General features: G+C 44.5%; 1 protein-coding gene across 1 annotated transcript; it reads left to right on the plus strand.

Annotated features, from left to right (window-relative positions):
• LOC148481771 (uncharacterized) lies at positions 1–27,642 on the plus strand. Its single transcript, XM_088453014.1, has 5 exons — positions 1–106; positions 18,813–18,929; positions 20,184–20,333; positions 20,594–20,734; positions 27,361–27,642. Exons 1-5 carry the CDS (start codon positions 52–54, stop codon positions 27,555–27,557), a joined length of 660 nt encoding a protein of 219 aa, XP_088309140.1. The 5' UTR covers positions 1–51; the 3' UTR covers positions 27,558–27,642.

Consider the following 27,642-nt stretch of genomic DNA (forward strand, 5'->3'; position numbering starts at 1 on the left):
CTGGTTACCCTGCAGTAGACTGATGCCTCTATTGTTAAACACTCTCAGATCATGATGGGATCACTCCTCGGATTATTGTGTGTCCTCTCAGCTCTCACAGCGACTGGTGAGTCTGTGTTACACTTCATAACGGGGAAGAATCACCTGTTTTATCTCCTGGTTTAGTGTAGAATTTTTTTTAATAATATACAGTAAACAAATGTCCTGAATAGTATTAAAGTGAGAGATTGTCAGAGCTGTACTAGGGGTGTGAGAAATCATTTCTATGACACCTTATAAACATACTGTCTATTAATATTCTGCTATATTTATTGCACTCCATTAAATAAATGCGTATGTGTGAGACAAGTACTCAGCATTTGCCTTAGGAAATAAAAAAAAAATATTATATGATGATGGGATACACGAGCTGTGGTAATTGTACAGAATAATTATAGGTAAACCATTCATCGTCTTTCTATCTTAAATGTAATATCTCCAGTTTAATAAATAGATCATTTAGAGATATTGGATATCATACATTACTTTATGGCTGAGAAGCACTGTATATTACATCATGACAAAAAGAAGAATCAGCGCTATATCACAACTGATGGTTTGTAAGAATAAGGCTTAATTGGTAAATATATAAATTTATTCCAGTTATTAAAAATAACTAAATATAACATCATAAAACATTAACACATGTTAAAAAAGTATGTATATATATATAGAGAGAGAGAGAGAGAGAGAGAGAGAGAGAGAGAGAGAGAGAGAGAGAGAGAGAGAGAGAAAAAGACATAAATTGTTTAGAACTTAATCGATAATCTTCACAAATGTAAATATATGTGTAACAATTGTAATATAACTCTTTAGTAGGATGATGTATAAAAAATATATATTAATCCCACATAAGTGTTTAAATGGCCATTCAATAAATGATATACATAAAAGCAATATAGAAAACAAAAAACAAGTTTCTTGGTTGGGGCACTTGCCTACATTTGTGAGCAGATCATCCGTATAAAACTTCACTTTTAATGACAATAGGTGAGAAATGCTATCTCAAGGAGAGTACATACAAAACATAAACAGCCACACAAATATTGTACTAAAAAGTAATTGATATAAAAAAAAACCTATGACCAAGCATAAGGTCTCACTTGCTGAAAAAATACAATAACAGGTTTGTTCACAATTTATCAGTGTGTGAAATGTTCTAATCTACACCTAGTAAAGTTATTCGGGTAGAAATCCAACCTCTGGATTTTTATACCATGATAATATAAAATCACAATTTGTAAGTATTAATTATTGTGATATTTCAGGAAATTAATCAACACCAAACAGAGTTATTAGTGTAGTAATCCAGCATTACAATTAGGTGTGCGCGCGATATTTCGGTTTTGGTTTTGGATCTGGATCTCCCCTGGTTTTGGATCTGGATTGGTTTTGCCAATACCTCACCTCCGTGTTTTGTTTTCAGGTTTTGGTTTTGGATCTGGATTTTTTCTTAAAAAAACAAAATACAGCTAAAATCACATAAAATTGTCCTTTTTTTGTTCCTACAGTATTAATAACCTCAATAACATTTATTTCCACTTGTTTCCAGTCAATTTTGACCACCTCACAGATCACAATATTGATTCATCTAGTTAAAGGGCCAAAAGGATGCATCCAGCTTGCTGGCTCAAAACTGATTGATATAATTATTAATTTAGTTGAGGACTGTGCAAAGATGATGGTTGGGATACCCTTGAGGATTGAAGAATTGATAGTTGATAGTTAGTGCAGCCCCTGGCTGTAAAATTGATATTAAATTATTTAAAAAACAATTCATTGGTACAGCCCCTGACTGTAAAATTGATAATAAATAAATTAAAAAATAATTCATTGGTGCAGCCACGGGCTAAATAATTAATAATAAAAATAAATTCATTGGTGCAGCCCCTGGCTGTAAAAATGATAATAAATTAATTTTAAAACAAATCATTGGTTCCTAAACCAACCATAACATTAATTTAAAATGTCAGGCAGCAAAGCCCCAACCAGCACATAATGGAAAGGAAAAAGATGCAAGATGGAATAGTCCTTGGGTCCTCCCACCCTTATGTTGTATACGAAACAGGACATTCACAGTTTATCAAACCAATCATATCAGTGACAAGGACTGCCAATTGTGGCTGAAATGATTGGTTTGTTTGGACCCCCATGAAACAATCTGCCAATGTGCATTGGACATGGAAATGAAAATGATCCCATACACAAACTGGCTTTACATTACAAGTTGTCATTGTCGTTGTCCTCGTCATTCCCATCAGTGTGTACATCCTCGTCTTCACACAATATTAATTCATGCCCGCTGGAATCCACCACATTTTGATGTAATTGTTGGTAGTGGTCTTCCTCGTGGAATTTGTAATTCATTTTAATGAACATCATCTTTTCCACATTTTGAGGAAGTAAACTCCTACGACGATCACTGACAAGGCTGCCAGCTGCACTGAAAACTCTCTCGGAGTAAACACTGGAGGGTGGGCAACTTAAGTAATGCAAAGCCAGTTTGTGTATGGGACTCCAAATTGCCTATTTTTCCTGCCAGTACTGAAAGGGACTGTCTGACATGCCTATTAGGACATTATCTCTGAAATAGTCCTCCACCAATCTGTGAATGGAGATCGTATCACACATAGTCATGGTAGAAGACATGTCACCAGTAGGCAGTTCTCTCAGGCCCGACCAGATGTCATTTTTTGGTGAACGATCTGAATGACCAGCAGGCATTCTGTAAGGAAAATGTAGTGTTTTCCTGGCAACTGCAGAAACTTAAGTTGGAGATGATGGCATTTCACGTGCGGCTGCAGCTGACAATTTTTTTTACCAACAGCTCTTTGCACAGTTTTAGATTTTGTTCTGTTGGAAAAAACTCATAAGGTAGGACTTAAACCTAGGATCCAGAATGGTGGCCAAAATATATTTTTCAGATTTGAATAGATTGATGATAATTGGATCCTGGTGAAGTGAATCAAGGACTTCATCCACCAGTCCGACATACCTTGCGCAATCGCTCCGTTTCAGTTCCTCCGTCAGTTTCTCCAAGTGTTTTTACAAAAGTCTGATGAGGGGAAAGACCTGACTCAAGCTGGCAGTGTCTGAACTAACTTCAGGTGTGGCAAGTTCAAAGGGTTTGAGAACCTTGCACAACACGGAAATTATTCTCCACTGCACTTGAGTAAGGTGCATTCCCGCTCCACAGCCTATGTCTGGAGTTGGGCAGCACTAGGTTGCAACTTGCTGTATCTTGTGCGGCTAAGCCTAACGTGCACACACACACAGAAAATAAATAGACAAATTATATTATTACTACCTCTCCCAGCCCTACACTACCCATCCTCCCTGTTCAGTCTCCACAGCCAGAGTGAAATGGCGGCCGCCGCGTGGTCCCTTATATACATAGAGACGAAAGCTTGCGAGACGCGAGATTTTGTCTCTATGGTTTTGATTCAGTTTGAGAGGCGGGACCGGTGGGGGAACTGAACACACATTCAGTTGTCACCCCGGATTTCAAAATTCAGGTTGGTTCGGATCTCTGATATCCAAACCCGCTCATCTCTAATTACAATAGTAATTATACTAGATTATTCCAATTTAGTGAACTATTCCCAAATTAATTAATGTTTAAAAGGCACCAATTAATTATCTCAGTGTTAAGCTGTGTACACATGGTCAGATAAAGTGGATCATATCGTTATCGTTAAAATCGAACACTTTATGGCCCCTACAAATGACCAAACGATGGTTGATGTGCAGGCACAAATTGTCATTATCGGCCATCGACCATCGCCCGTGCAAACTGGCATACCTGGTTGAAATCAACCAGGTTAATCTGTTTACTATAGGGACCTGTGATCGTTAATCGTGGGTCGTTTTAGTCATTGGGGGGTTAATGCATGTGTTGGATGTTTGATAACGATCATCCAACACATGCAGAACGATCAGATAATGATCGTTATCATTATCTGAACATCGTGCTGTCTGACTGTGTCTATGCACCTTAAGAATACAAGTAGCAAATATTGTTGTAATATCAGGCAAATGGTTATAATAATTTGTATGTCCTAAGGTGACAATAAATGCAAAGATAATTGATACAATTCAATCATGTAGGATTCACGCTTGTATTACCAGCACCTCAGTCAGCAGGAATACTCATTTAAAGATGAACAATCAATGGTATAGTGGACACAATGGGCAAAATGTAATAGGGTCCAATTTTTGTTTTGGAGACAAACCGTCTCGCTTATTTTAAGGTCCAAGTTTGCCCCACAACTGTAAAATGTAATAGCCTGCGAACATTTCAGTTTGAGGTTATTACATTGTGCGAGTGTGTGTGAGTTTAGTCTAGGGGTGAGCGGGTTCGGATTTCTGAAATCCGAACCCCCCCGAGCCCCCCCGATCCGAGTCCGATCCGAGTCAGGCTCGACTTTTCCTACCTGACTCGGATCTGAAATCGAGGCAAAACATCATCATCCCGCCTTCCGAGTCTCACGGGTTTTGGATCCTATATAAGGTACCCGCGTCGGCGCCATTTTCTCACTCGGCTGTGGACAGTGAAGAGGGAGGGTGGGAGTTAGGGCTGTGTAGTGTAGTGTAGTGTAGTGCTGCTGTTGTCCACTACTTCAAAGTCAATAGGGGCTGGCTGTGTTGTGCTGTGCTGCTGTTGTTAATAGGGGCTGTGTCCACTACTTCAAAGTCCATAGGGGCTGGCCGGACTGTGTTGTGCAGTCAGTTCTCCATAGGGGCTGTGTCCACTCCAAAGTCCTGTGCAGTGTCCCAGTCCTAAAGGAGTGCTGTAGTGTTGTCCAGGGGGTGCTCTGTCCATCAGGGGTGCTCCCCCCAAGTGCTAAAAAAATAATATATTTTCTGTGTTTGTGAATTGTGTGCGCAGTAGCCGCACGTGCATCAACAAAGTAGTGCCAAGCGTGCGCCTGTGTCATAAGTAAAGGGCCGGCTGGCTTGACCGTTAAAGGGTGCTGTAACCCCCGAAAGTACACTCCAGTCCAAACCAAAAAAAAATTATTTTCTGTGTTTGTGAATTGTGTGCGCAGTAGCCGCACGTGCATCAACAAAGTAGTGCCAAGCGTGCGCCTGTGTCATAAGTAAAGGGCCGGCTGGCTTGACCGTTAAGGGTGCTGTAACCCCCGAAAGTACACTCCAGTCCAAACCAAAAAAAAATTATTTTCTGTGTTTGTGAATTGTGTGCGCAGTAGCCGCACGTGCATCAACAAAGTAGTGCCAAGCGTGCGCCTGTGTCATAAGTAAAGGGCCGGCTGGCTTGACCGTTAAGGGTGCTGTAACCCCCGAAAGTACACTCCAGTCCAAACCAAAAAAAAAATTATTTTCTGTGTTTGTGAATTGTGTGCGCAGTAGCCGCACGTGCATCAACAAAGTAGTGCCAAGCGTGCACCTGTGTCATAAGTAAAGGGCCGGCTGGCTTGACCGTTAAAGGGTGCTGTAACCCCCAAAGTACACTCCAGTCCAAACCAAAAAAAAAATTATTTTCTGTGTTTGTGAATTGTGTGCGCAGTAGCCGCACGTGCATCAACAAAGTAGTGCCAAACGTGCGCCTGTGTCATAAGTAAAGGGCCGGCTGGCTTGACCGTTAAGGGTGCTGTAACCCCCGAAAGTACACTCCAGTCCAAACCAAAAAAAAAATTATTTTCTGTGTTTGTGAATTGTGTGCGCAGTAGCCGCACGTGCATCAACAAAGTAGTGCCAAGCGTGCGCCTGTGTCATAAGTAAAGGGCCGGCTGGCTTGACCGTTAAGGGTGCTGTAACCCCCGAAAGTACACTCCAGTCCAAACCAAAAAAAAAATTATTTTCTGTGTTTGTGAATTGTGTGCGCAGTAGCCGCACGTGCATCAACAAAGTAGTGCCAAGCGTGCGCCTGTGTCATAAGTAAAGGGCCGGCTGGCTTGACCGTTAAGGGTGCTGTAACCCCCGAAAGTACACTCCAGTCCAAACCAAAAAAAAAATTATTTTCTGTGTTTGTGAATTGTGTGCGCAGTAGCTGCACGTGCATCAACAAAGTAGTGCCAAGCGTGCGCCTGTGTCATAAGTAAAGGGCCGGCTGGCTTGACCGTTAAGGGTGCTGTAACCCCCGAAAGTACACTCCAGTCCAAACCAAAAAAAAAATTATTTTCTGTGTTTGTGAATTGTGTGCGCAGTAGCCGCACGTGCATCAACAAAGTAGTGCCAAGCGTGCGCCTGTGTCATAAGTAAAGGGCCGGCTGGCTTGACCGTTAAAGGGTGCTGTAACCCCCAAAGTACACTCCAGTCCAAACCAAAAAAAAAATTATTTTCTGTGTTTGTGAATTGTGTGCGCAGTAGCCGCACGTGCATCAACAAAGTAGTGCCAAACGTGCGCCTGTGTCATAAGTAAAGGGCCGGCTGGCTTGACCGTTAAGGGTGCTGTAACCCCCGAAAGTACACTCCAGTCCAAACCAAAAAAAAAATTATTTTCTGTGTTTGTGAATTGTGTGCGCAGTAGCCGCACGAGCATCAACAAAGTAGTGCCAAGCGTGCGCCTGTGTCATAAGTAAAGGGCCGGCTGGCTTGACCGTTAAGGGTGCTGTAACCCCCAAAGTACACTCCAGTCCAAACCTAAAAAAAAATTATTTTCTGTGTTTGTGAATTGTGTGCGCAGTAGCCGCACGTGCATCAACAAAGTAGTGCCAAGCGTGCGCCTGTGTCATAATTAAAGGGCCGGCTGGCTTGACCGTTAAGGGTGCTGTAACCCCCGAAAGTACACTCCAGTCCAAACCTAAAAAAAAATTATTTTCTGTGTTTGTGAATTGTGTGCGCAGTAGCCGCACGTGCATCAACAAAGTAGTGCCAAACGTGCGCCTGTGTCATAAGTAAAGGGCCGGCTGGCTTGACCGTTAAGGGTGCTGTAACCCCCGAAAGTACACTCCAGTCCAAACCAAAAAAAAAATTATTTTCTGTGTTTGTGAATTGTGTGCGCAGTAGCCGCACGTGCATCAACAAAGTAGTGCCAAGCGTGCGCCTGTGTCATAAGTAAAGGGCCGGCTGGCTTGACCGTTAAGGGTGCTGTAACCCCCGAAAGTACACTCCAGTCCAAACCAAAAAAAAAATTATTTTCTGTGTTTGTGAATTGTGTGCGCAGTAGCTGCACGTGCATCAACAAAGTAGTGCCAAGCGTGCGCCTGTGTCATAAGTAAAGGGCCGGCTGGCTTGACCGTTAAGGGTGCTGTAACCCCCGAAAGTACACTCCAGTCCAAACCAAAAAAAAAATTATTTTCTGTGTTTGTGAATTGTGTGCGCAGTAGCCGCACGTGCATCAACAAAGTAGTGCCAAGCGTGCGCCTGTGTCATAAGTAAAGGGCCGGCTGGCTTGACCGTTAAAGGGTGCTGTAACCCCCAAAGTACACTCCAGTCCAAACCAAAAAAAAAATTATTTTCTGTGTTTGTGAATTGTGTGCGCAGTAGCCGCACGTGCATCAACAAAGTAGTGCCAAACGTGCGCCTGTGTCATAAGTAAAGGGCCGGCTGGCTTGACCGTTAAGGGTGCTGTAACCCCCGAAAGTACACTCCAGTCCAAACCAAAAAAAAAATTATTTTCTGTGTTTGTGAATTGTGTGCGCAGTAGCCGCACGTGCATCAACAAAGTAGTGCCAAGCGTGCGCCTGTGTCATAAGTAAAGGGCCGGCTGGCTTGATCGTTAAGGGTGCTGTAACCCCCAAAGTACACTCCAGTCCAAACCAAAAAAAAAATTATTTTCTGTGTTTGTGAATTGTGTGCGCAGTAGCTGCACGTGCATCAACAAAGTAGTGCCAAGCGTGCGCCTGTGTCATAATTAAAGGGCCGGCTGGCTTGACCGTTAAGGGTGCTGTAACCCCCGAAAGTACACTCCAGTCCAAACCTAAAAAAAAATTATTTTCTGTGTTTGTGAATTGTGTGCGCAGTAGCCGCACGTGCATCAACAAAGTAGTGCCAAGAGTGCGCCTGTGTCATAAGTAAAGGGCCGGCTGGCTTGACCGTTAAAGGGTGCTGTAACCCCCGAAAGTACACTCCAGTCCAAACCAAAAAAAAATTATTTTCTGTGTTTGTGAATTGTGTGCGCAGTAGCCGCACGTGCATCAACAAAGTAGTGCCAAGCGTGCGCCTGTGTCATAAGTAAAGGGCCGGCTGGCTTGACCGTTAAAGGGTGCTGTAACCCCCGAAAGTACACTCCAGTCCAAACCAAAAAAAAATTATTTTCTGTGTTTGTGAATTGTGTGCGCAGTAGCCGCACGTGCATCAACAAAGTAGTGCCAAGCGTGCGCCTGTGTCATAAGTAAAGGGCCGGCTGGCTTGACAGTTAAAGGGTGCTGTAACCCCCAAAGTACACTCCAGTCCAAACCAAAAAAAAAATTATTTTCTGTGTTTGTGAATTGTGTGCGCAGTAGCCGCACGTGCATCAACAAAGTAGTGCCAAGAGTGTGCCTGTGTCATAAGTAAAGGGCCGGCTGGCTTGACCGTTAAAGGGTGCTGTAACCCCCGAAAGTACACTCCAGTCCAAACCAAAAAAAAATTATTTTCTGTGTTTGTGAATTGTGTGCGCAGTAGCCGCACGTGCATCAACAAAGTAGTGCCAAGCGTGCGCCTGTGTCATAAGTAAAGGGCCGGCTGGCTTGACCGTTAAAGGGTGCTGTAACCCCCGAAAGTACACTCCAGTCCAAACCAAAAAAAAATTATTTTCTGTGTTTGTGAATTGTGTGCGCAGTAGCCGCACGTGCATCAACAAAGTAGTGCCAAGCGTGCGCCTGTGTCATAAGTAAAGGGCCGGCTGGCTTGACCGTTAAAGGGTGCTGTAACCCCCAAAGTACACTCCAGTCCAAACCAAAAAAAAAATTATTTTCTGTGTTTGTGAATTGTGTGCGCAGTAGCCGCACGTGCATCAACAAAGTAGTGCCAAACGTGCGCCTGTGTCATAAGTAAAGGGCCGGCTGGCTTGACCGTTAAGGGTGCTGTAACCCCCGAAAGTACACTCCAGTCCAAACCAAAAAAAAAATTATTTTCTGTGTTTGTGAATTGTGTGCGCAGTAGCCGCACGAGCATCAACAAAGTAGTGCCAAGCGTGCGCCTGTGTCATAAGTAAAGGGCCGGCTGGCTTGACCGTTAAGGGTGCTGTAACCCCCAAAGTACACTCCAGTCCAAACCTAAAAAAAAATTATTTTCTGTGTTTGTGAATTGTGTGCGCAGTAGCTGCACGTGCATCAACAAAGTAGTGCCAAGCGTGCGCCTGTGTCATAATTAAAGGGCCGGCTGGCTTGACAATTAAGGGTGCTGTAACCCCCGAAAGTACACTCCAGTCCAAACCTAAAAAAAAATTATTTTCTGTGTTTGTGAATTGTGTGCGCAGTAGCCGCACGTGCATCAACAAAGTAGTGCCAAACGTGCGCCTGTGTCATAAGTAAAGGGCCGGCTGGCTTGACCGTTAAGGGTGCTGTAACCCCCGAAAGTACACTCCAGTCCAAACCAAAAAAAAAATTATTTTCTGTGTTTGTGAATTGTGTGCGCATTAGCCGCACGTGCATCAACAAAGTAGTGCCAAGCGTGCGCCTGTGTCATAAGTAAAGGGCCGGCTGGCTTGACCGTTAAGGGTGCTGTAACCCCCGAAAGTACACTCCAGTCCAAACCAAAAAAAAAATTATTTTCTGTGTTTGTGAATTGTGTGCGCAGTAGCTGCACGTGCATCAACAAAGTAGTGCCAAGCGTGCGCCTGTGTCATAAGTAAAGGGCCGGCTGGCTTGACCGTTAAGGGTGCTGTAACCCCCGAAAGTACACTCCAGTCCAAACCAAAAAAAAAAATATTTTCTGTGTTTGTGAATTGTGTGCGCAGTAGCCGCACGTGCATCAACAAAGTAGTGCCAAGCGTGCGCCTGTGTCATAAGTAAAGGGCCGGCTGGCTTGACCGTTAAAGGGTGCTGTAACCCCCAAAGTACACTCCAGTCCAAACCAAAAAAAAAATTATTTTCTGTGTTTGTGAATTGTGTGCGCAGTAGCCGCACGTGCATCAACAAAGTAGTGCCAAACGTGCGCCTGTGTCATAAGTAAAGGGCCGGCTGGCTTGACCGTTAAGGGTGCTGTAACCCCCGAAAGTACACTCCAGTCCAAACCAAAAAAAAAATTATTTTCTGTGTTTGTGAATTGTGTGCGCAGTAGCCGCACGTGCATCAACAAAGTAGTGCCAAGCGTGCGCCTGTGTCATAAGTAAAGGGCCGGCTGGCTTGATCGTTAAGGGTGCTGTAACCCCCAAAGTACACTCCAGTCCAAACCAAAAAAAAAATTATTTTCTGTGTTTGTGAATTGTGTGCGCAGTAGCTGCACGTGCATCAACAAAGTAGTGCCAAGCGTGCGCCTGTGTCATAATTAAAGGGCCGGCTGGCTTGACCGTTAAGGGTGCTGTAACCCCCGAAAGTACACTCCAGTCCAAACCTAAAAAAAAATTATTTTCTGTGTTTGTGAATTGTGTGCGCAGTAGCCGCACGTGCATCAACAAAGTAGTGCCAAGAGTGCGCCTGTGTCATAAGTAAAGGGCCGGCTGGCTTGACCGTTAAAGGGTGCTGTAACCCCCGAAAGTACACTCCAGTCCAAACCAAAAAAAAATTATTTTCTGTGTTTGTGAATTGTGTGCGCAGTAGCCGCACGTGCATCAACAAAGTAGTGCCAAGCGTGCGCCTGTGTCATAAGTAAAGGGCCGGCTGGCTTGACCGTTAAAGGGTGCTGTAACCCCCGAAAGTACACTCCAGTCCAAACCAAAAAAAAATTATTTTCTGTGTTTGTGAATTGTGTGCGCAGTAGCCGCACGTGCATCAACAAAGTAGTGCCAAGCGTGCGCCTGTGTCATAAGTAAAGGGCCGGCTGGCTTGACCGTTAAAGGGTGCTGTAACCCCCAAAGTACACTCCAGTCCAAACCAAAAAAAAAATTATTTTCTGTGTTTGTGAATTGTGTGCGCAGTAGCTGCACGTGCATCAACAAAGTAGTGCCAAGCATGCGCCTGTGTCATAAGTAAAGGGCCGGCTGGCTTGACCGTTAAGGGTGCTGTAACCCCCGAAAGTACACTCCAGTCCAAACCTAAAAAAAAATTATTTTCTGTGTTTGTGAATTGTGTGCGCAGTAGCCGCACGTGCATCAACAAAGTAGTGCCAAGAGTGTGCCTGTGTCATAAGTAAAGGGCCGGCTGGCTTGACCGTTAAAGGGTGCTGTAACCCCCGAAAGTACACTCCAGTCCAAACCAAAAAAAAATTATTTTCTGTGTTTGTGAATTGTGTGCGCAGTAGCCGCACGTGCATCAACAAAGTAGTGCCAAGCGTGCGCCTGTGTCATAAGTAAAGGGCCGGCTGGCTTGACCGTTAAAGGGTGCTGTAACCCCCGAAAGTACACTCCAGTCCAAACCAAAAAAAAATTATTTTCTGTGTTTGTGAATTGTGTGCGCAGTAGCCGCACGTGCATCAACAAAGTAGTGCCAAGCGTGCGCCTGTGTCATAAGTAAAGGGCCGGCTGGCTTGACCGTTAAAGGGTGCTGTAACCCCCAAAGTACACTCCAGTCCAAACCAAAAAAAAATTATTTTCTGTGTTTAGCCGCACGTATATATCAAATCGATATAACATAAATGGAGGACCAAACTATCTCCGATAAAAATAAAATAGAGAAAGATCAAGAACCACTTCCTCCTAGTGCTGAAGCTGCTGCCACTAGTCATGACAAAGACGATAACATGCCATCAACGTCGTCTGCCAAGGCCGATGCCCAATGTCATAGTAGAGGGCACATACAATCCCAAATGGCAAAGTTCAGGAAAATGACCTTGAAAAAGACATTTAAATCAGCTGAAGAGAAACGTAAACTTGCCAATATGCCATTTACGACACGGAGTGGCAAGGAACGGCTAAGGTCGATCCCTAGTATGTTCATGACTAGTGGTTCAGCTTCACATGACGATGGAAGCACTCCTCCCACTAAAAAAATCAAAAGAGTTAAGCTGGCAAAAGCACAGCGAAGAACTGTGCTTTCTAAGAAGATATCACAAATCCCCAAGGAGAGTCCAAGTGTGGTGGTGGTTGCGATGCCTGACCTTCCCAGCACTGGACGGGAAGAGGTGGCTCTTTCCACCATTTGCACGCCCCCTGCAAGTGCTGAAAGGAGCACCCACAGTCCACTTGCTGATATGCAAATTGAAGATGTCACTGTTGAAGTACAACAGGATGAGGATACTGGTGTAGCTGGCGCTGAGGAGGAAGTTGGCGAGGAGGATTCTGATGGTGATGTGGTTTGTTTAAATCAGGCTCCGGGGGAGACAGTTGTTGTCCGTGGGATGAAAAAGCCCATCACGGTCATGCCTGGGCAGAAGACCAAGCATTCCACCTCTTTGGTCTGGCAATATTTCTATCCAAATCCGGACAACAACTGTCTTGCCATATGTACCATATGTAAAGGTGAAATAAGTAGGGGTAGTGACGTCAACCACCTAGGAACATCCTCCCTTATACGGCACCTGCAGCGCGTTCATAAAAAGTTACTGTCAAGTTCAGAAACTTTGGCTCAGACCGTAAGCAGTCCAGGGACACCTAAATCCCATTGTCCTGTTGTATCCAAGCGCCTGCAAACCACACCGTCAACTCCCTCCTCGTCAATTTCCTCCTTAGTCAGGATCGGAAGTAGTCCTGCAGGCCATATCACTGGCATGACTGACTCTCCTATCCGGGATTCCTCCGGAGGATCCTGCATTGCTACGCCTACTGCTGCCGCTGCTGCTGTTGCTGCTGCTGGGAGTCGTTCATCATCCCAGAGAGGAAGTAGGAACACCACTACTTTTACTAAACAATTGACCCTCCAACAGTCCTTAGCGAGGAGGATGAAGTACGACAGCAGTCATCCTGAAGCAAAACGTATAACTGAGGCCTTGACTGCTATGTTGGTGTTAGACGTGCGTCCGGTATCCGCCATTAGTGCAGTGGGATTTAGACAATTGATGGAGGTAGTGTGTCCCCGGTTCCAAATCCCGTCTAGATTCCACTTCACTAGGCAGGCGATACCGAGACTGTACAGAAACGTCAGAAAAAGTGTCCTCAGTGTCCTGAAAAATGCCGTTGTACACAATGTCCACTTAACCACGGACATGTGGACAAGTGGAACAGGGCAGACTAAGGACTATATGACTGTGACAGCCCACTGGGTAGTTGTATCACCTTACGCAGCAACAGCAGCAGCGTCACCAGTGGCAGCATCTCAGAAACGCCAGCTCATTACAAGGCAGGCTACGCTGTGTATCACCGGTTTCAGTAAGAGGCACACCGCCGACAACCTCTTAGAGAAACTGAGGGAAATCATCGCCCAGTGGCTTACCCCACTTAGACTCTCCTGGGGATTTGTGATATCTGACAACGCCACCAATATTGTGCGGGCATTACATCTGGGCAAATTCCAGCACGTCCCATGTTTTGCTCACACAATAAACTTGGTGGTGCAGAATTTTCTGAAAAGCGACAGGGGCGTGCAGGAGACGCTTTGGGTGGCCCGAAAAATTTCTGGCCACTTTCGCCATTCAGCGACTGCGTGCCGAAGACTGGAGCGCCAGCAAACACTCTTGAACCTGCCCCGCCATCACCTGAAGCAAGAGGTTGTGACGCGGTGGAACTCAACCCTCTATATGCTTCAGAGGATGGAGGAGCAGCAAAAGGCCATACAAGCCTATACATCCACCTATGACATAGGCAAAGGAGGGGGTATGCACCTGACTCAAGCGCAGTGGAGAATGATTTCCGTGTTGTGCAAGGTTCTTCAGCCCTTCGAACTTGCCACACGTGAAGTCAGTTCAGACACTGCCAGCTTGAGTCAGGTCATTCCCCTCATCAGGCTTTTGCAGAAGCAGCTGGAGAAAGTGAAGGAGGAGCTAAGACGGAGCGATTCCGCTCGGCATGTGGGACTTGTGGATGAAGCCCTTCATTCGCTTTGCCAGGATTCCAGGGTGGTCAATCTGTTGAAATCAGACCACTACATTTTGGCCACCGTGCTCGATCCTAGGTTTAAAGCCTATGTGGTGTCTCTCTTTCCGGCCGACACAAGCCTGCAGAGGTGCAAAGACCTGCTGGTGAACACACTGTCAGCTGAAGCGGAACGTGACACGTCAACGGCTCCTTCTTCATTTTCTCCCGCAACTGGGGCTGCCAGGAAAAAACTTAGGTATCCTAAGCAACCCGCTGGCGGTGATGCAGGGCAGGCAGGACCAAGTTTGGACATCTGGTCCGGACTGAAGGACCTGGCAACAATTTCTGACATGTCTACTGTCACTGCATATGATACTGTCACCATTGACAGAATGGTGGAGGATTACATCGGTGACAGCATCCAAGTAGGCATGTCAGACAGTCCATACCTGTACTGGCAGGAAAAAGAGGCAATTTGGAGGCCCCTGTACAAACTGGCTCTATTTTACCTGAGTTGCCCCCCCTCCAGTGTGTACTCCGAAAGAGTGTTTAGTGCAGCCGGGAACCTTGTCAGCGAAAGGCGTAGGAGGTTGCTTCCACAGAATGTGGAGAAGATGATGTTCATCAAAATGAATTATCAGCTCTTCCAGGGAGACCAGCCTCCAGAAGGTACAGAGGGACCTGTGGTGGTGGATTCAAGTGGGGACGAGTTAATACTTTGTGAGGATGAGGATGTACACACTGAAGAGGGTGAGGAATCGGTGGATGAGGAGGATGAGGATGACATCTTGCCTCCGTAGAGCCAGTTTGTGCAGGGACACATTAATTGCCAGCTTGTTTTGTGGGGGCCCAAACGAACCAATCATTTCAGCCACAGTTGTGTGGCAGACCCTGGCGCTGAAATGATTGATTTGTTAAAGTGTGCATGTCCTGTTTATACAACATAAGGGTGGGTGGGAGGGCCCAAGGACAATTCCATCTTGCACCTCTTTTTTTCTTTGCATTATGTACAGTTTGGGGCCTAGTTTTTCTAACTGCCATCCTGCCTGCCACTGCAGTGTCACTCCTAGATGGGTCACGTGTTTGTGCCGCCCACTCGTGTCGCTTAGCATAGTCATCCAGCTACCTCGGTGCAACCTTTTGGACATAAAAACACTATTATGAGGTGTGAGGTGTTCAGAATAGACTAGAAATGAGTGGAAATTAAGGTTATTGAGGTTAATAATAGCATAGGAGCAGAAAAACCTACAAATTCTGTGATTTTAGCTGTTTTTATGCTTTTTTTCAAAAAAATACAGATCCAAAACACAAAACCCAGAACCCAAAACACGGAAGGGTGGTTTTGGCAAAACCAATCCAGATCCAAAACACGAAGAAAGATCCAGATCCAAAACCAAAACACAAAACACGAAAAGTGGCCGATGCACACCCCTAGTTTAGTCATATGAAAACTCTGACCTTGTAATGCGACTTGCATTACAAGGTCTGAGTTATTAAGAAGCCTTCACAGATCAGTAAGGTCCATGAAGATTCTCTGTGTAAAACATTAGTAAGATGTAAAAAGAAAAAAAAACATGGGGTTCCCCCCTAAGAGTCTGTCCTGGTTCTTAAAATACAAGGTAAAAAATGAGTAGGGTTCTTCTGTATTTTAAGAACCAGTACCAGGCTCTGTTGAGCTGGTCCTGGTTGAGAAATACAGGGGGAACTTATGTAGGACTCCCCGTATTTTCATCAAACAGCACTAGGCTCAGTTCGTCAGTTCTGGTTGTGGAAATATGGGGGACAAAATGAGTAGGGGTCCTTCGATTTCTCCGCAAACACTGGACTCTTTCTAGCGGGGTGTAATGCCAGAACCATGGGACCTTTTCACCGGGTCCCCATTCCAATGCATTATCACCTGACCTCTAGTTAGCCCAGGCCGGGGATCCCTGGGATGGTGGGAACCACCCAATAAAGGGGTTCTCCTTCTGCAGGGCACCGTAGGCCTGGGCTGATAGCCCAGGGCTATCATTGGCACCTCTGGGCGGTGGGTGCCTGGTTGATTGTGTATAAAAAAATAGGATGATTTATATTGTCTTTTACTGGAGAACTAGAGGTCACAGCAAACCTCCCCCATAAGCTGGTACTTGTGGAACCACAGTACCAGCATGCAGGGCATTAAGGGCCAACTGATACCTCTAGTTTACTTGCAAATAACCACAAGACACACCATTGAAAAGCACCATTGAAGCCTATGGTGGGAACTGCTACATTGTATCCTATGATGGGAACTACAAAGTTCACCTCTATTAACCTTGGGGTTCCCATCATAGGATACAATGTAGTGCCGTGTACCCCCGTTTTTTGGATCCGGATTCATCTTCGTGTTTGGTTTTGGCTTTGTAAAACCACCCTCAAGTGTTTTGCTTTTGGATCTGTGGTTTAAAAAAAATAAAAAAATAAACAGGTAAAGGACATCAAATTGACCTGTTAGCATACCATCCAAAAGCCGAGTTCAGATTTAAAATCCGAATTCCGAACCGCGGGAACACCTGAACCAGACCCGCACATCTTTAGTTCAGAGTTAGATAAATGGACATTTCCTGTTGCTCCTCACCCCTTCTCAGGTCTGTTATATAGTACAGCGAGGGGGTCCTAGCACAATGAGAGTGTCTGAAAAGAAAACAGCATACATGCGGTGGGAAAAAAAAGAAAAATACCTGTTTAGAGTAGTGCTGAGTGGGAGCTGGCATCGGTGCTCGGCGTGTGCACTGGCCGCAACTCCAGAGCCAAACAGCTGTTTTACCCAAGTGCTTTCTCAATGGTGTGCCTGCTGTAATGGGATGCCCTTCAGTTACATATAGAAGGACCGGCCTCCTATATGTAGCTGAAGGGTGTCCCATTATAGCAGCCCTGACCCAGGTGATCCCTGCGCTGTCTTACAGTCCACATGGTTCACTGCGCTCAAACCTCCCTGGCCCCACTGCAGCCCAGAACACAGCAGCATGTGCTGGGCTGTGGAGAGGAGCTACCGAAAGAAGAAAAGAGGAAGTAGGGGGGCGGCAGTGGTCCCGGACCCCTCCATGAAGCCTGAGTTTGGGTAATTAGTACCCGTCCCCTCCCCCTGATGTAAATAGACACCAGCTTGTGTGGTCCGCAGCTGTGTCAAAGGCTCAGGTTACTCAGATGGCCATCTCATAACTGTAAGCGAGGCCTGGAAATCTGTGTTGGAAAATGCAGACCCTGGCCTTGGCACTGCCAGAAAACGGGATGACACACCCCTGTTTTCAGGAATGCTGGCTGGCTCTGCCCACTTGCTGCCCCCAATTGGCTTAGGGGGCACTGAAAGCATCTTGCTTGACCCATTTTTTCACGTGCGCAGATCGTGTCCTGCTCAAGCGCAGTCTCCCGCCATCGGACTGGTGCACAAACCAGTGCGTACAAGTCTCAATTAGACCCAGAACTACCAATCTGTTGCATGTATTGCTACCTCCCATGCTCTATATTCCATGCTTATATCACTGCTTCATACTAGCACCCTGGGGAAATTGGTTTGAACCCCAATGAAACGTTAGTTGATGTTGTGCATACTTTGAAAGACAAAATTTGGCAGCACAAGACCCTAAGTGCTGTCCCATTTGTTATGAATATATAATATATATGTGCACATGTGTGTGATATCATCCAAAACTATCCCATTAACACTAAGGGCCTCAGGGCCTGATTCAGAGCCGGACGCTCTTAACGAGTGCCCGCTCTGAACCCGGGTGTTTTTTTTTTTATTGCGAAGCGGCCTCTTGGACGCTCGCATAGCTGTGGGTTACCACCCACAGCTTATGCGAGCGTCCATGATGATGGTAGAGATGGTCAAGACCATCGCGACCATCGGGCTTGCGACGAGACCCTTGTGGTAGGGTCTCGTTGACCGCAAGCCCTGGAGTGATTTTGGCTCTATCAGAGCCAAAATAACTCCCACTGACATCACTAGTGATGTCAGTGGGGCTGGACCCAGACGGTAGGCGTTCCCATGGGAACGCCTCCGTCTGGGCAGCCACGCCCCCGGCATGCCCACCAAAGGGGGCGTGCTGTCACTCAACATCGACAGCACGCCCCCTTCGGTGCGAGACCCATAACGACGGCTTCCCCGTCGTTATTCGGGTCTCGCGCATGCGCGCGACGGAGGCGCCTCCGTCATGCGCATGCGCATTTGGGCAACATCGACCCGCTCAGCGCTCACGAGCGGGTCTGAATCTGGCCCTCAGTCAGCAAGGATCCCAACTGCTAAAGTGTACGCAAATGGGCGATTGTGGTGTACAACGCATGCATATGCACAAATGCCTCACTGCTATAGAGCCTGTGATCGCAGTGAGTACTCAGACCCATCGGAAAGTGATTGACAGGAAGTGCCGTTTGAAGGTGGTGATGGGGGGAGTTGGGCGAACGCAGGCGTGCCAGTGCATTTCAACGCCGTTAGCAGGGGCGTGCATAAATTAGCCACTGCTGTGGCCTCCTAGCGTGCGTGGTTGTTAACAGTTTAGTGATAGGGTCAGACCTGCCTTAAATGTGTGAGTGGCAATGATGTACTTCGATGTTACCGATGTTTTGGCCTCGATTGCAAGGTATTATGGATGTGTGAGAGGGGAAGTGGGCGTCTGCATGTTGTGCGTGCGAAGGCTTTGTGATAGCACATATTAGCATACTTTCGCAGCATACCTGCGTACGCAATTGCAGCTTTAATCGCATCAGCGATCCTTGCTGAAGGAGGCCCTAATGTCACAGAATCTGTAGGAAGATAATGTTTGTTGTCTTCCAGTTCCCCTATTCCGCACTTCATCTTATTCTATTCATTTTCCTATTACAGGTTTTTCTCTCACATGTAATGTATGTACAAGCAGCTCTTCTTCCTCCTGTTCTGGAACAACCATGACGTGCCCCAATGGTTACGCGTGTGGCAGCGCCCGTACAACAGCTACAGCAAGTACGTTATACAAAGCCTATAATTTATATATATATATATATATATATATATATATATATATATATTGCACTTCCCTTTTTATAAAAGTAAATAAATCTTGTGAATGTGACGTGTGCTTCCACTTATTAAGATGCAAACATATGGTTCATTGTTACAAGTTATCTCAGTACAACTTTGTGTCAATGCTTCATCCACCTAGTAGAGCAGGACAAGGATTGATGGACTTTGCAATGCAGGATAAAATACAGATATGTTAGGATTAACTGACGCATTACAGCATTGTGCATTCCATCCTTCTGTCTATTTACTAAGCCTTGGATGGAGATAAAGTGCAAGCCAATCAGTTCCTAACTGCCATGTTACAGGCTGTGTTTGAAAAATGACAGTTAGGAGCTGATTGGCTGGGACTTTATCCCCATCCAAGACTTAGTAAATAGACCCCAAGTGAATTGAAGAGTACATAGAATAAGTAAGTTACAACATTTCCTGAATATGAATGGAGAATGTACTGTATGTGAGACTTGGCTATGGGTTAGCTATGGGTTAGTGTTTATTATATGGATACACAGCAATAGTTGTCATTTGTAGAATAACTGTTCATAGATTATGGTAAAGAGGTAAAAAGAAGAACTACATTTTATTTAAGAGAGATGAACAGCAACGAAAGTGATTTGTTGGGAACCTGCTAAAAGGGTCTGTGGGTCCTAGTTAATAAACCCCAACAAAGTGCTATTATTGGGAAGGTAGGAGGGCAGGTAATTTTTGGGGGGATGAAGGTGGAAAACACCTTTCAGAATATTTATACACGATAATGTAAGGGGTTTATTCATACTTGCCGACAATCAGCTCCCTCCTTCCGGGAGGGAGCTGATTGTCGGCTAACAGTGGGGGGCGTGTCCAGCCAGATGTGACACATTGGGGCCGCACGATCGCATCATCATGGCCCCGCCCCCTCTCCACAACGACGTTATTTTTGGCACTGTGGAGCAGGGGGCGGGGCCACGATGATGCAATTGCGTCACTGTCCCCCCCCCCCCGCTGTGGGGATTTCTAGTGGATTCTGAGGGGAGGTCGGGAGGATTGGGAAATGTTGGGAGGCTTGCCTGCCTTTCCGGGGGGCCGGGAGCGGCACCTGAAAATCAGGAGGCTCCCGGCCAAATCGGGAGGGTAGGCAAGCCTGGGTTTGTTACTTTATCCCTATTCAAAAAACAATATATTTAATTTATTTTCTTACACCATTTACTTTTTGTACAGATGGACTGACAGTCAGTGACACTTTTACGATGTCTTGTGTACCGAGCAGTCAGTGCGATACACCTGGTAGTCTCAGTACTCCCAATAGCAATATAAAGATGGGCACTTCCTGTTGTAATACTGATAACTGTACTCCATCGTCACCTACATGTAAGTGTTTCAATTACACTCCTTTGTTGTTATACTATGTTACTGATTCAGAGGCAAATGCAATCCATACAGAGGGCCTGATTCAGACTTGGGAAATAGAGTGAGATATCTCTCTCAACTGATCATCTTGGTGACACCATGCTGCACTGCAGGTGGGGCAGATTTACAATGTGCAGAGAGATTTAGATTTGGGAGGGAAGTGTCCAAACTGACATCTAAATTGTAGAGTAATTGCATGTTTTTATCTTCATATTTTACAGTACCCAGTGACAGCTCTCAGCAGAATGGACTGACTTGTCGGACGTGTATTTCGGCTACATCTGACTGGTGTTACACTGGGGACACCATGCAATGTACTGGAAATGAAAATATGTGTCTTCTCCAACGTACTGTTATTTCTGGTAATTATAGTAACATTTTGCCTTCTTGTCTGTTCCAATCACAGTATCACATAAATGAAGACACATCCACTGTACAATCTGGTAAAATACATTAAAGGTTATTTGTGATTCAGATTTATAATTAGGGCTATTGACATTATTATATTAACAAGCTTATCGATTAGTGTCTGTAATTAGGAAGAGTAGAATAAAATTGTTATCGTTGTCTGATCGTCCTGTGCCCTCCCTGGAGTGCTGGATGATTCAACCCAGCAACAACCTGCATTGCATGGGCACGTATGGATGATAGCGATATTGACCATTGCCCATGCATGCAGGCCAATCTGGACAATATCAACCAGGTAACATAGGGACCCGGGTTGCTGGCCCATCGTTGCTGAGTTGGTGATGTGCTGGATGATTGATATTGATCATCCAGCACACCGGGAAGGTGCAGGGAGATCGTACAGTGATATTGTTATCGCTGATGATTGCCCTGTGTGTATGCACCATTACCCTTCCACTCTGGTGCTTTGAGTTGACTAATCATCATCATCATCTCCTGGAAAAGTTATTTTTTTTCATGGTAGCAGCATTTGCAGGAGAATCTAAAGCAGAAGAAGTAATTGTGTCTATTGTCACTTGTGCTGACAACTTGCTCACCAGGAGCTCCTTACATCTCTTAAGATCTGTGTTAGTTGGAAAGGAAGACATTAGTATGACTTAATCGTAGGAACAAGCATGGTTGCAGTACTGATCCTTTGGTTTTGCCAAAGCGCATAAATAACTTGGGGCCTGGCTTAGATATAAATGCAATGCTGATTTTTATGTAGATCAAGCTATTGTTTTTCATTGTGTATATGCATGTACAGTAATTGTTTTGCGATAATGCCTGCACGGAGGATCCATTTGCAAAGTGAGTGACAAGAAGTCACCATTTGAGGGAAGTAACGGGGTGGCTAGGTGAACGTAGGTGTGTCAGACCATTTAACCGCTGCTTCATGGATGTGTATAAATAAGACATTTTGATATCCTGTGCAGCATGAGAGCTCTCTGTGTGTCAGGAGAGCTGCAGTGTTTGTGGATTGGCACTTGCTGCATGGCTGCCCAATGTGCATCGATGTTTATACTATTGTATGTCTTCGGACATATATAAGAAGGCAGCAGATGGTGTTCCTATGCTCGACTATGCTTTAGAAGACATTAGCATATGTTAGCAACTGCGATCCATGAGAGAATGCAAATTCATTTGTATAAGCATACATCTCTTAATCAGGCATTTGAGCTACACGTCCTACATACTTAGTAGAATCACTTAGTTTCATCTCCTCCTTAAGATTCTCTGGCTGCTTTTATAATAGTTTATTTAAGGGTATGACCTGACTCAAGTTGGCAGTGTCTGAACTCACTGCACATGTAACAATTTCAAAAAGTTTCAGTAGGCTAACTAAATAATAAAATGGAGAGTATTCCCCTATTGTGCTGGACTAAGGTAACATGTCCCCCTCTCCCTATGTTATAGCTTTATGTGTATGCTTGGATGGCTTGTTGCTGTTAATACTTTCACTGAAGCATATTAAGGGTGGAATTCCACCTATTTGCTCAGTTTTGTTCAGTTGGTGGCATAGCAAATTGAATATACTTGCAGCTGCTGCAATCTTCTACATGTGGTTGCTAAATGACAAAAATGTCCAGAATTTTTCAGGTCACAGTCAGCACCTCCTACGTGGACCTGTATTTTTAAGAAATTCTGAACCACCAAGTTTATTGTGTGCGAAAAACATTGTACATTTTGAAAATCACCCAGTTGTGAAGCTCTTACAATGTTACTAGTGTTATCAGAAATAATAACTCTTGAGGAGAGTCTTAGCGAGGTAAGCCATTTTGCTATCACATCATTGAGATTTTCCAACAGTCTGACATCTTAGTGAAGCCAGTGATACAGAGAGTAGCCTGCCTGTGAATGAGCTGCCTTTGTGTGTTAGATACTGGTGCTGTTGCTGAAGGCACTACACCCACCCAGTGAGCTATCAGTCACGTAATCTTTTGTTTGACCAGTACTGCTTGTGCACATATCTGTAGTTAAGTTGATAGTGAGTACAATGGCATTTTCTGTGCCAAGAATAACTTTTTTAATGGCCTGGTACAGCTGAGGTATTATTGTTCTGGTAAAATGGAATCAAGATGGAATGTGGTAGCATAGACACATATGGGTACATTTATTAAGAATTGAGTTAGGGCGAGATTGCAATCTCTGGAGAGTTTAGGCATGTTTTCCAACTCGCAAATTTACTAAAGGCAAAGTCGGGAGAGTTAGAGAGAGATTTCTCTTTTCTCACTCATAAAACTCGGGTGAGATAGCAATCTCGAATCTTATCACCATCGGGCAAACTCGGAAGTACTTTTCACCTAAAAGATACAGGCCCTCATTCAGAGCCATACGCTCTGAGCAGAGCGCACGCTCTGAATGAGGACCGCCCTCCATAATTATGGAGCGTCCTCCAGGACGCTCGTATAGCTGTGGGTCACCACCCACAGCCTATACGAGCGTGCAGTTTGATGGCCGCGATGGTCTTGACCATCGCGACCATCGCCACTGCGAGCCGGAGCCTGCGGTTGAGTTTTTCAACCGCAAGGCCCGAAGTGATTTTGGCTCTATCAGAGCCAAAATCACTCCCACTGACATCACTAGTGATGTCAGTGGGCCGGCTTCTGACGGTAGGCGTTCCCTTGGGAACGCCCCCGGCACGCCCACCAAAGGGGGCGTGCTGTCAATCAACATCGACAGCACGCCCCCTTTGATCAGACACAACGAGCAAAGGAAAGTCCTTCGCTCGTCGCGTCTGACGCATGCGCACGACGGAGCTCCCGCCGTCGTGCGCATGCGCAGTGCACAACATCGACCCACTTGCGAGCGGACAGCCGCTTGCGAGTGGGTCTGAATCAAGCCCACAGCTCACAAACTTACCAAGAATCGAGATGACAATCTCGGGTGAGATACCTACAAACTCTCTGCCAATTTGAAGTTTTAAACAATCACCTCCAGAGCTGCGAGTTTGGCTGAAACATACAAATATCATTGTGATTTGTGTATGTTTCTGCCTGTAATTAGTTTAAATAGTGTATATATATTTTTTTTTCAAATGACGTGAGGTCCCCCCCCAAAAAGGCTAACCAGGCCCGGACGTGCCAGCCAATCCTGGTTCTTAAAATTAAAATGTGTAGGGATCCACAGTAATTTAAGAACCAGCACCAGGCAGCAGGGCCAGACCTGGTTTTAAATATAGGGAGAAAAAAATTGCATAAGGTTCCCCTTATATTTAAAACCTGCTCTGGACACTTTCTAGTGGGGGACTGATGCCACAGTCAGGAGTGCTCTTTCACCGGGCCCCTCAGCCGCAGCATCGGCCCTGACCTCTAGTCAGCTCAGGTTAGGGATCCCTGGGGAGTTGGATACCCCCCAATAAAGGGGTCCCCCTCTTGAGGGCACCCCTGGCCTAGGCTGATAGCTCGGGGCTATCCCTGCCACCCATGGGCTGTGGGTGGCGGGTTGAAAGTGTATGTGTAGTGTTAAAAATAGAATTAACAACATTGTCTTTAGAGTAGAACTGCAGGTCCCAGCAAACCTTACCCGCATGCTGATACTTGGCAAACCACAAGTACCTGCATGCGGAGCATTAAGGGGCCGCTGGTATGTGTAGTTCACCTATAAAGAAATGTGTAAAAAACACAAGACACACACACCATGAAAATAAAGTTTTATTACATACATACATACATACATACATACATACATATATACATACATACATACACACACACATACTCACCTGCTCCCAGATGTTCACGTACCCTTGTCACCGTAAAGTATCCGGGAATGTACCTCAAAAAAAGATCCAATACTCACCTTTTGTCCCACGATGTTTTCCGCAGAAATCCAATAAGGGCCATGGACACACTGAAACAACACGCTACAGAATGTTGCTACAGTATGCGAATGAGAGCTCATTGGAATGAGCTGTCATTAGCACCGGACCGTGAGCCAATCAGCTCGGCTTAATATTAATGGCCGCTCATTGGCTGGGACCCACGTGGACCCAGCCAATGAGCGGCCGCTATTTTTAAGCTGAGAAAACACTGCATTCTCGGGTGAGTAATCTCAACTTCACTTGCAACTCGGAGGAGAAATCTCGATCTGCTTCAATATCGGCCAACACTTTCAGCTAAACTAAATTCTTAGTAAATTTGCGAGAAGAAAAATGGAAAAATCACCCGAGATTTGACGATGCAAATCGAGATTAAAAAAAAAAAACTCGACCATTCTCGATTCTTAGTAAATAAGTAACCTCAACAAATTGTCTAAAACCAGATGCATTGATGGCGGATATTGGATGCAGAACTAAAGCTAACATAGACATCATGGCTTCAGTGATCTGCTGTGCACCAGGATGGCAGCTTTCATACTTTGTTTTCTCTTGCAAATGATTGTTTTATAATAATTTTTTGTTTGAAACTACTAGTCTTCTTGGTCCCCTTCTGTGATGAAGCTTCACCCCCTGCAGTGGCAACAGCCTTAGCAAAGATTCTTCTTGAAATCCTGTATAGGGGCAGAGTTAGTTTGCTTTTGTAAATTGGATGCAGATGGACTACCTCTAATCATTAATGAGGAGATTGATGTTGAAGGTGTTGGCGGTGGAGATTGCACGTGCTGGGATCTATCCATGCTGCTGGCAGCTGATGCTGGACTGCTTATCATTTTACTTCTGTCTGCTACAGTCTGAATATATCAAGTGCTGAGCGGCTCATGAGCCTGCCAGGCACTCTGCTAAGACCCCTGGGGTGACTGCTGTAAGATGAGACAGTGAGTGAAATGCTAATAATGCATTCAGTTTAATGTCAAATTGTATCATGCAAACAAAGAGGGCTGACTAACTCTGTATTTCATGTATGTGGCTGTTGGAAAGTGATATAACACAGCACTTTGGAAGAAATGAGAGTGTGACAGTGTGTGTATGAAGCCAACCCCTAGGCAAAAGCCTAATCCTGGTCAAACTACACCACTATGCCAAATTTGGTGGAGCTAGGTATAAAACTCTGGCCATGCATAAAAGACAAACAGACACACACACACATATTCTCGCTTATTATATATATATATATATATATATATATATATATATATTATACATATATATATATATATATATATATATATATATTCTATAATGTATCTCTCTCCCTCTATCTATATATATATATATATATATATATATATAGATAGATAGATAGATAGATAGATAGATAGATAGGTAGATAGGTAGATAGATAGAGAGAGAGAGAGATCAGATTACACCAGGGACATCCAGTACAGAGTAATTACCATTCTTACCTCACTCACCTGAAGAGCAAAGGTCATCTAATTTGCTATAAACTGTAATGGTGCATACACACGATCAGATTTTTCCTTCAGATATGAACGATAACGATTTAAAAATCGTTCAGTCGTTCATATCTGATGGAAAATCGTTCATATCTGACATGCCTGAACGATGGACGATCAACGATGCGCGTTCCCGTTTGTCAGATAACGATATCTGACATCTGATGGGTTTGCAGTCAGACTTGAACGATTCCATTCATTTTAATGCAGTCAAAAATCGTTCAATCGTTCAGTCGTTCATCTGACAAATCTGACAAGTCTGACAAATCTGACCTTGTGTATGCTCCATAAAGCTGCATACACACACAACGATTTTGTTACCAATGATTTTATGAACGATTTTATGAACGATTTTCTGTCAGATTATCTGTCAGATTTTTTAAGGTGTAATGAACGATTTTTTTGAACTACAAACAATTTTTGCATATTCCCTTAATGAAAATCGTTGGGTTGACAAGTCTGACTGAACTACAAACTACAAACATGAACGCACATGAACGATAATCGTTCATCGTTTGACTCAGAAAGTGAACGATTTTTTCAAACCATTATATAAGCTGCATACACAAACAACGATTTTTTGAACGATTATCGTTAAACAATTATCAATCATGCGCGTTCACGTTTGTATTTTGTAGTTTGTAGTTCAGTCAGACTTGTCAACCCAACGATTTTCATTAAGGGAATATGCAAAAATCGTTTGTAGATCACAAAAATCGTTCATTACACTTTAAAAAATCTGACAGATAATCTGACAGAAAATCGATCATAAAATCGTTCATAAAATCGTTGGTAACAAAATCGTTGTGTGTGTATGCAGCTTATGGAGCGTACACACGGTCAGATTTGTCAGACTTGTCAGATTTGTCAGATGAACGACTGAACGATTAAACGATTTGAACGATTTGGACGATTTTTGACTGCATTAAAATGAATGGAATCGTCCAAGTCTGACTGCAAACCCATCAGATGTCAGATATCGTTATCTGACAAACGGGAACGCGCATCGTTGATCGTCCATCGTTCAGGCATGTCAGATATGAACGATTTTTCTTCAGATATGAACGACTGAACGATTTTTAAATCGTTATCGTCCATATCTGAAGAAAAAATCTGATCGTGTGTATGCACCATTAATCTTTACATCTATTGTATCTACTCTAAATTGTAGAACTTCATCACTGATATTCATGTTGTGTATTTACAGGTTCTACAAGTCAATCTGTTGCTATTCGGGGTTGTGGCACTAAAAGTTTCTGCGACTTAGGCTCCCAGTCTGCGTCAGATGGTACCAATACAGTGAAAGTGTCATTTACATGCAGTAGCGGGAGTTTTGGCCTGCGCAGCAGTGAATTATTTGCCTCTGTTCTTGCTATTGTAGTAGCTAAAATGTTATATTTTTGAACAGTCTTTTCTCATCCATCTTCGTGTTCTGTCTGTACAACGTTACAAAGCGCTTAAACATTTAAAAATAAAAAGTTTCAAAATA

Source organism: Taudactylus pleione, unplaced genomic scaffold, assembly GCF_031769625.1.
Source record: "Taudactylus pleione unplaced genomic scaffold, aTauple2 ptg000563l, whole genome shotgun sequence".
Classification (NCBI taxonomy): domain Eukaryota; kingdom Metazoa; phylum Chordata; class Amphibia; order Anura; family Myobatrachidae; genus Taudactylus; species Taudactylus pleione.

What these genes read in the sequence shown, in the direction of transcription:
- LOC148481771 (XM_088453014.1), top strand. Translation starts at nt 52, where the DNA reads ATGATGGGATCACTCCTCGGATTATTGTGTGTCCTCTCAGCTCTCACA. An exon ending in CCGTACAACAGCTACAGCAA is followed by an intron (nt 18,930 to 20,183) that starts GTACGTTATACA and finishes CTTTTTGTACAG; the next exon opens with ATGGACTGACAGTCAGTGAC. An exon ending in CCAACGTACTGTTATTTCTG is followed by an intron (nt 20,735 to 27,360) that starts GTAATTATAGTA and finishes GTGTATTTACAG; the next exon opens with GTTCTACAAGTCAATCTGTT.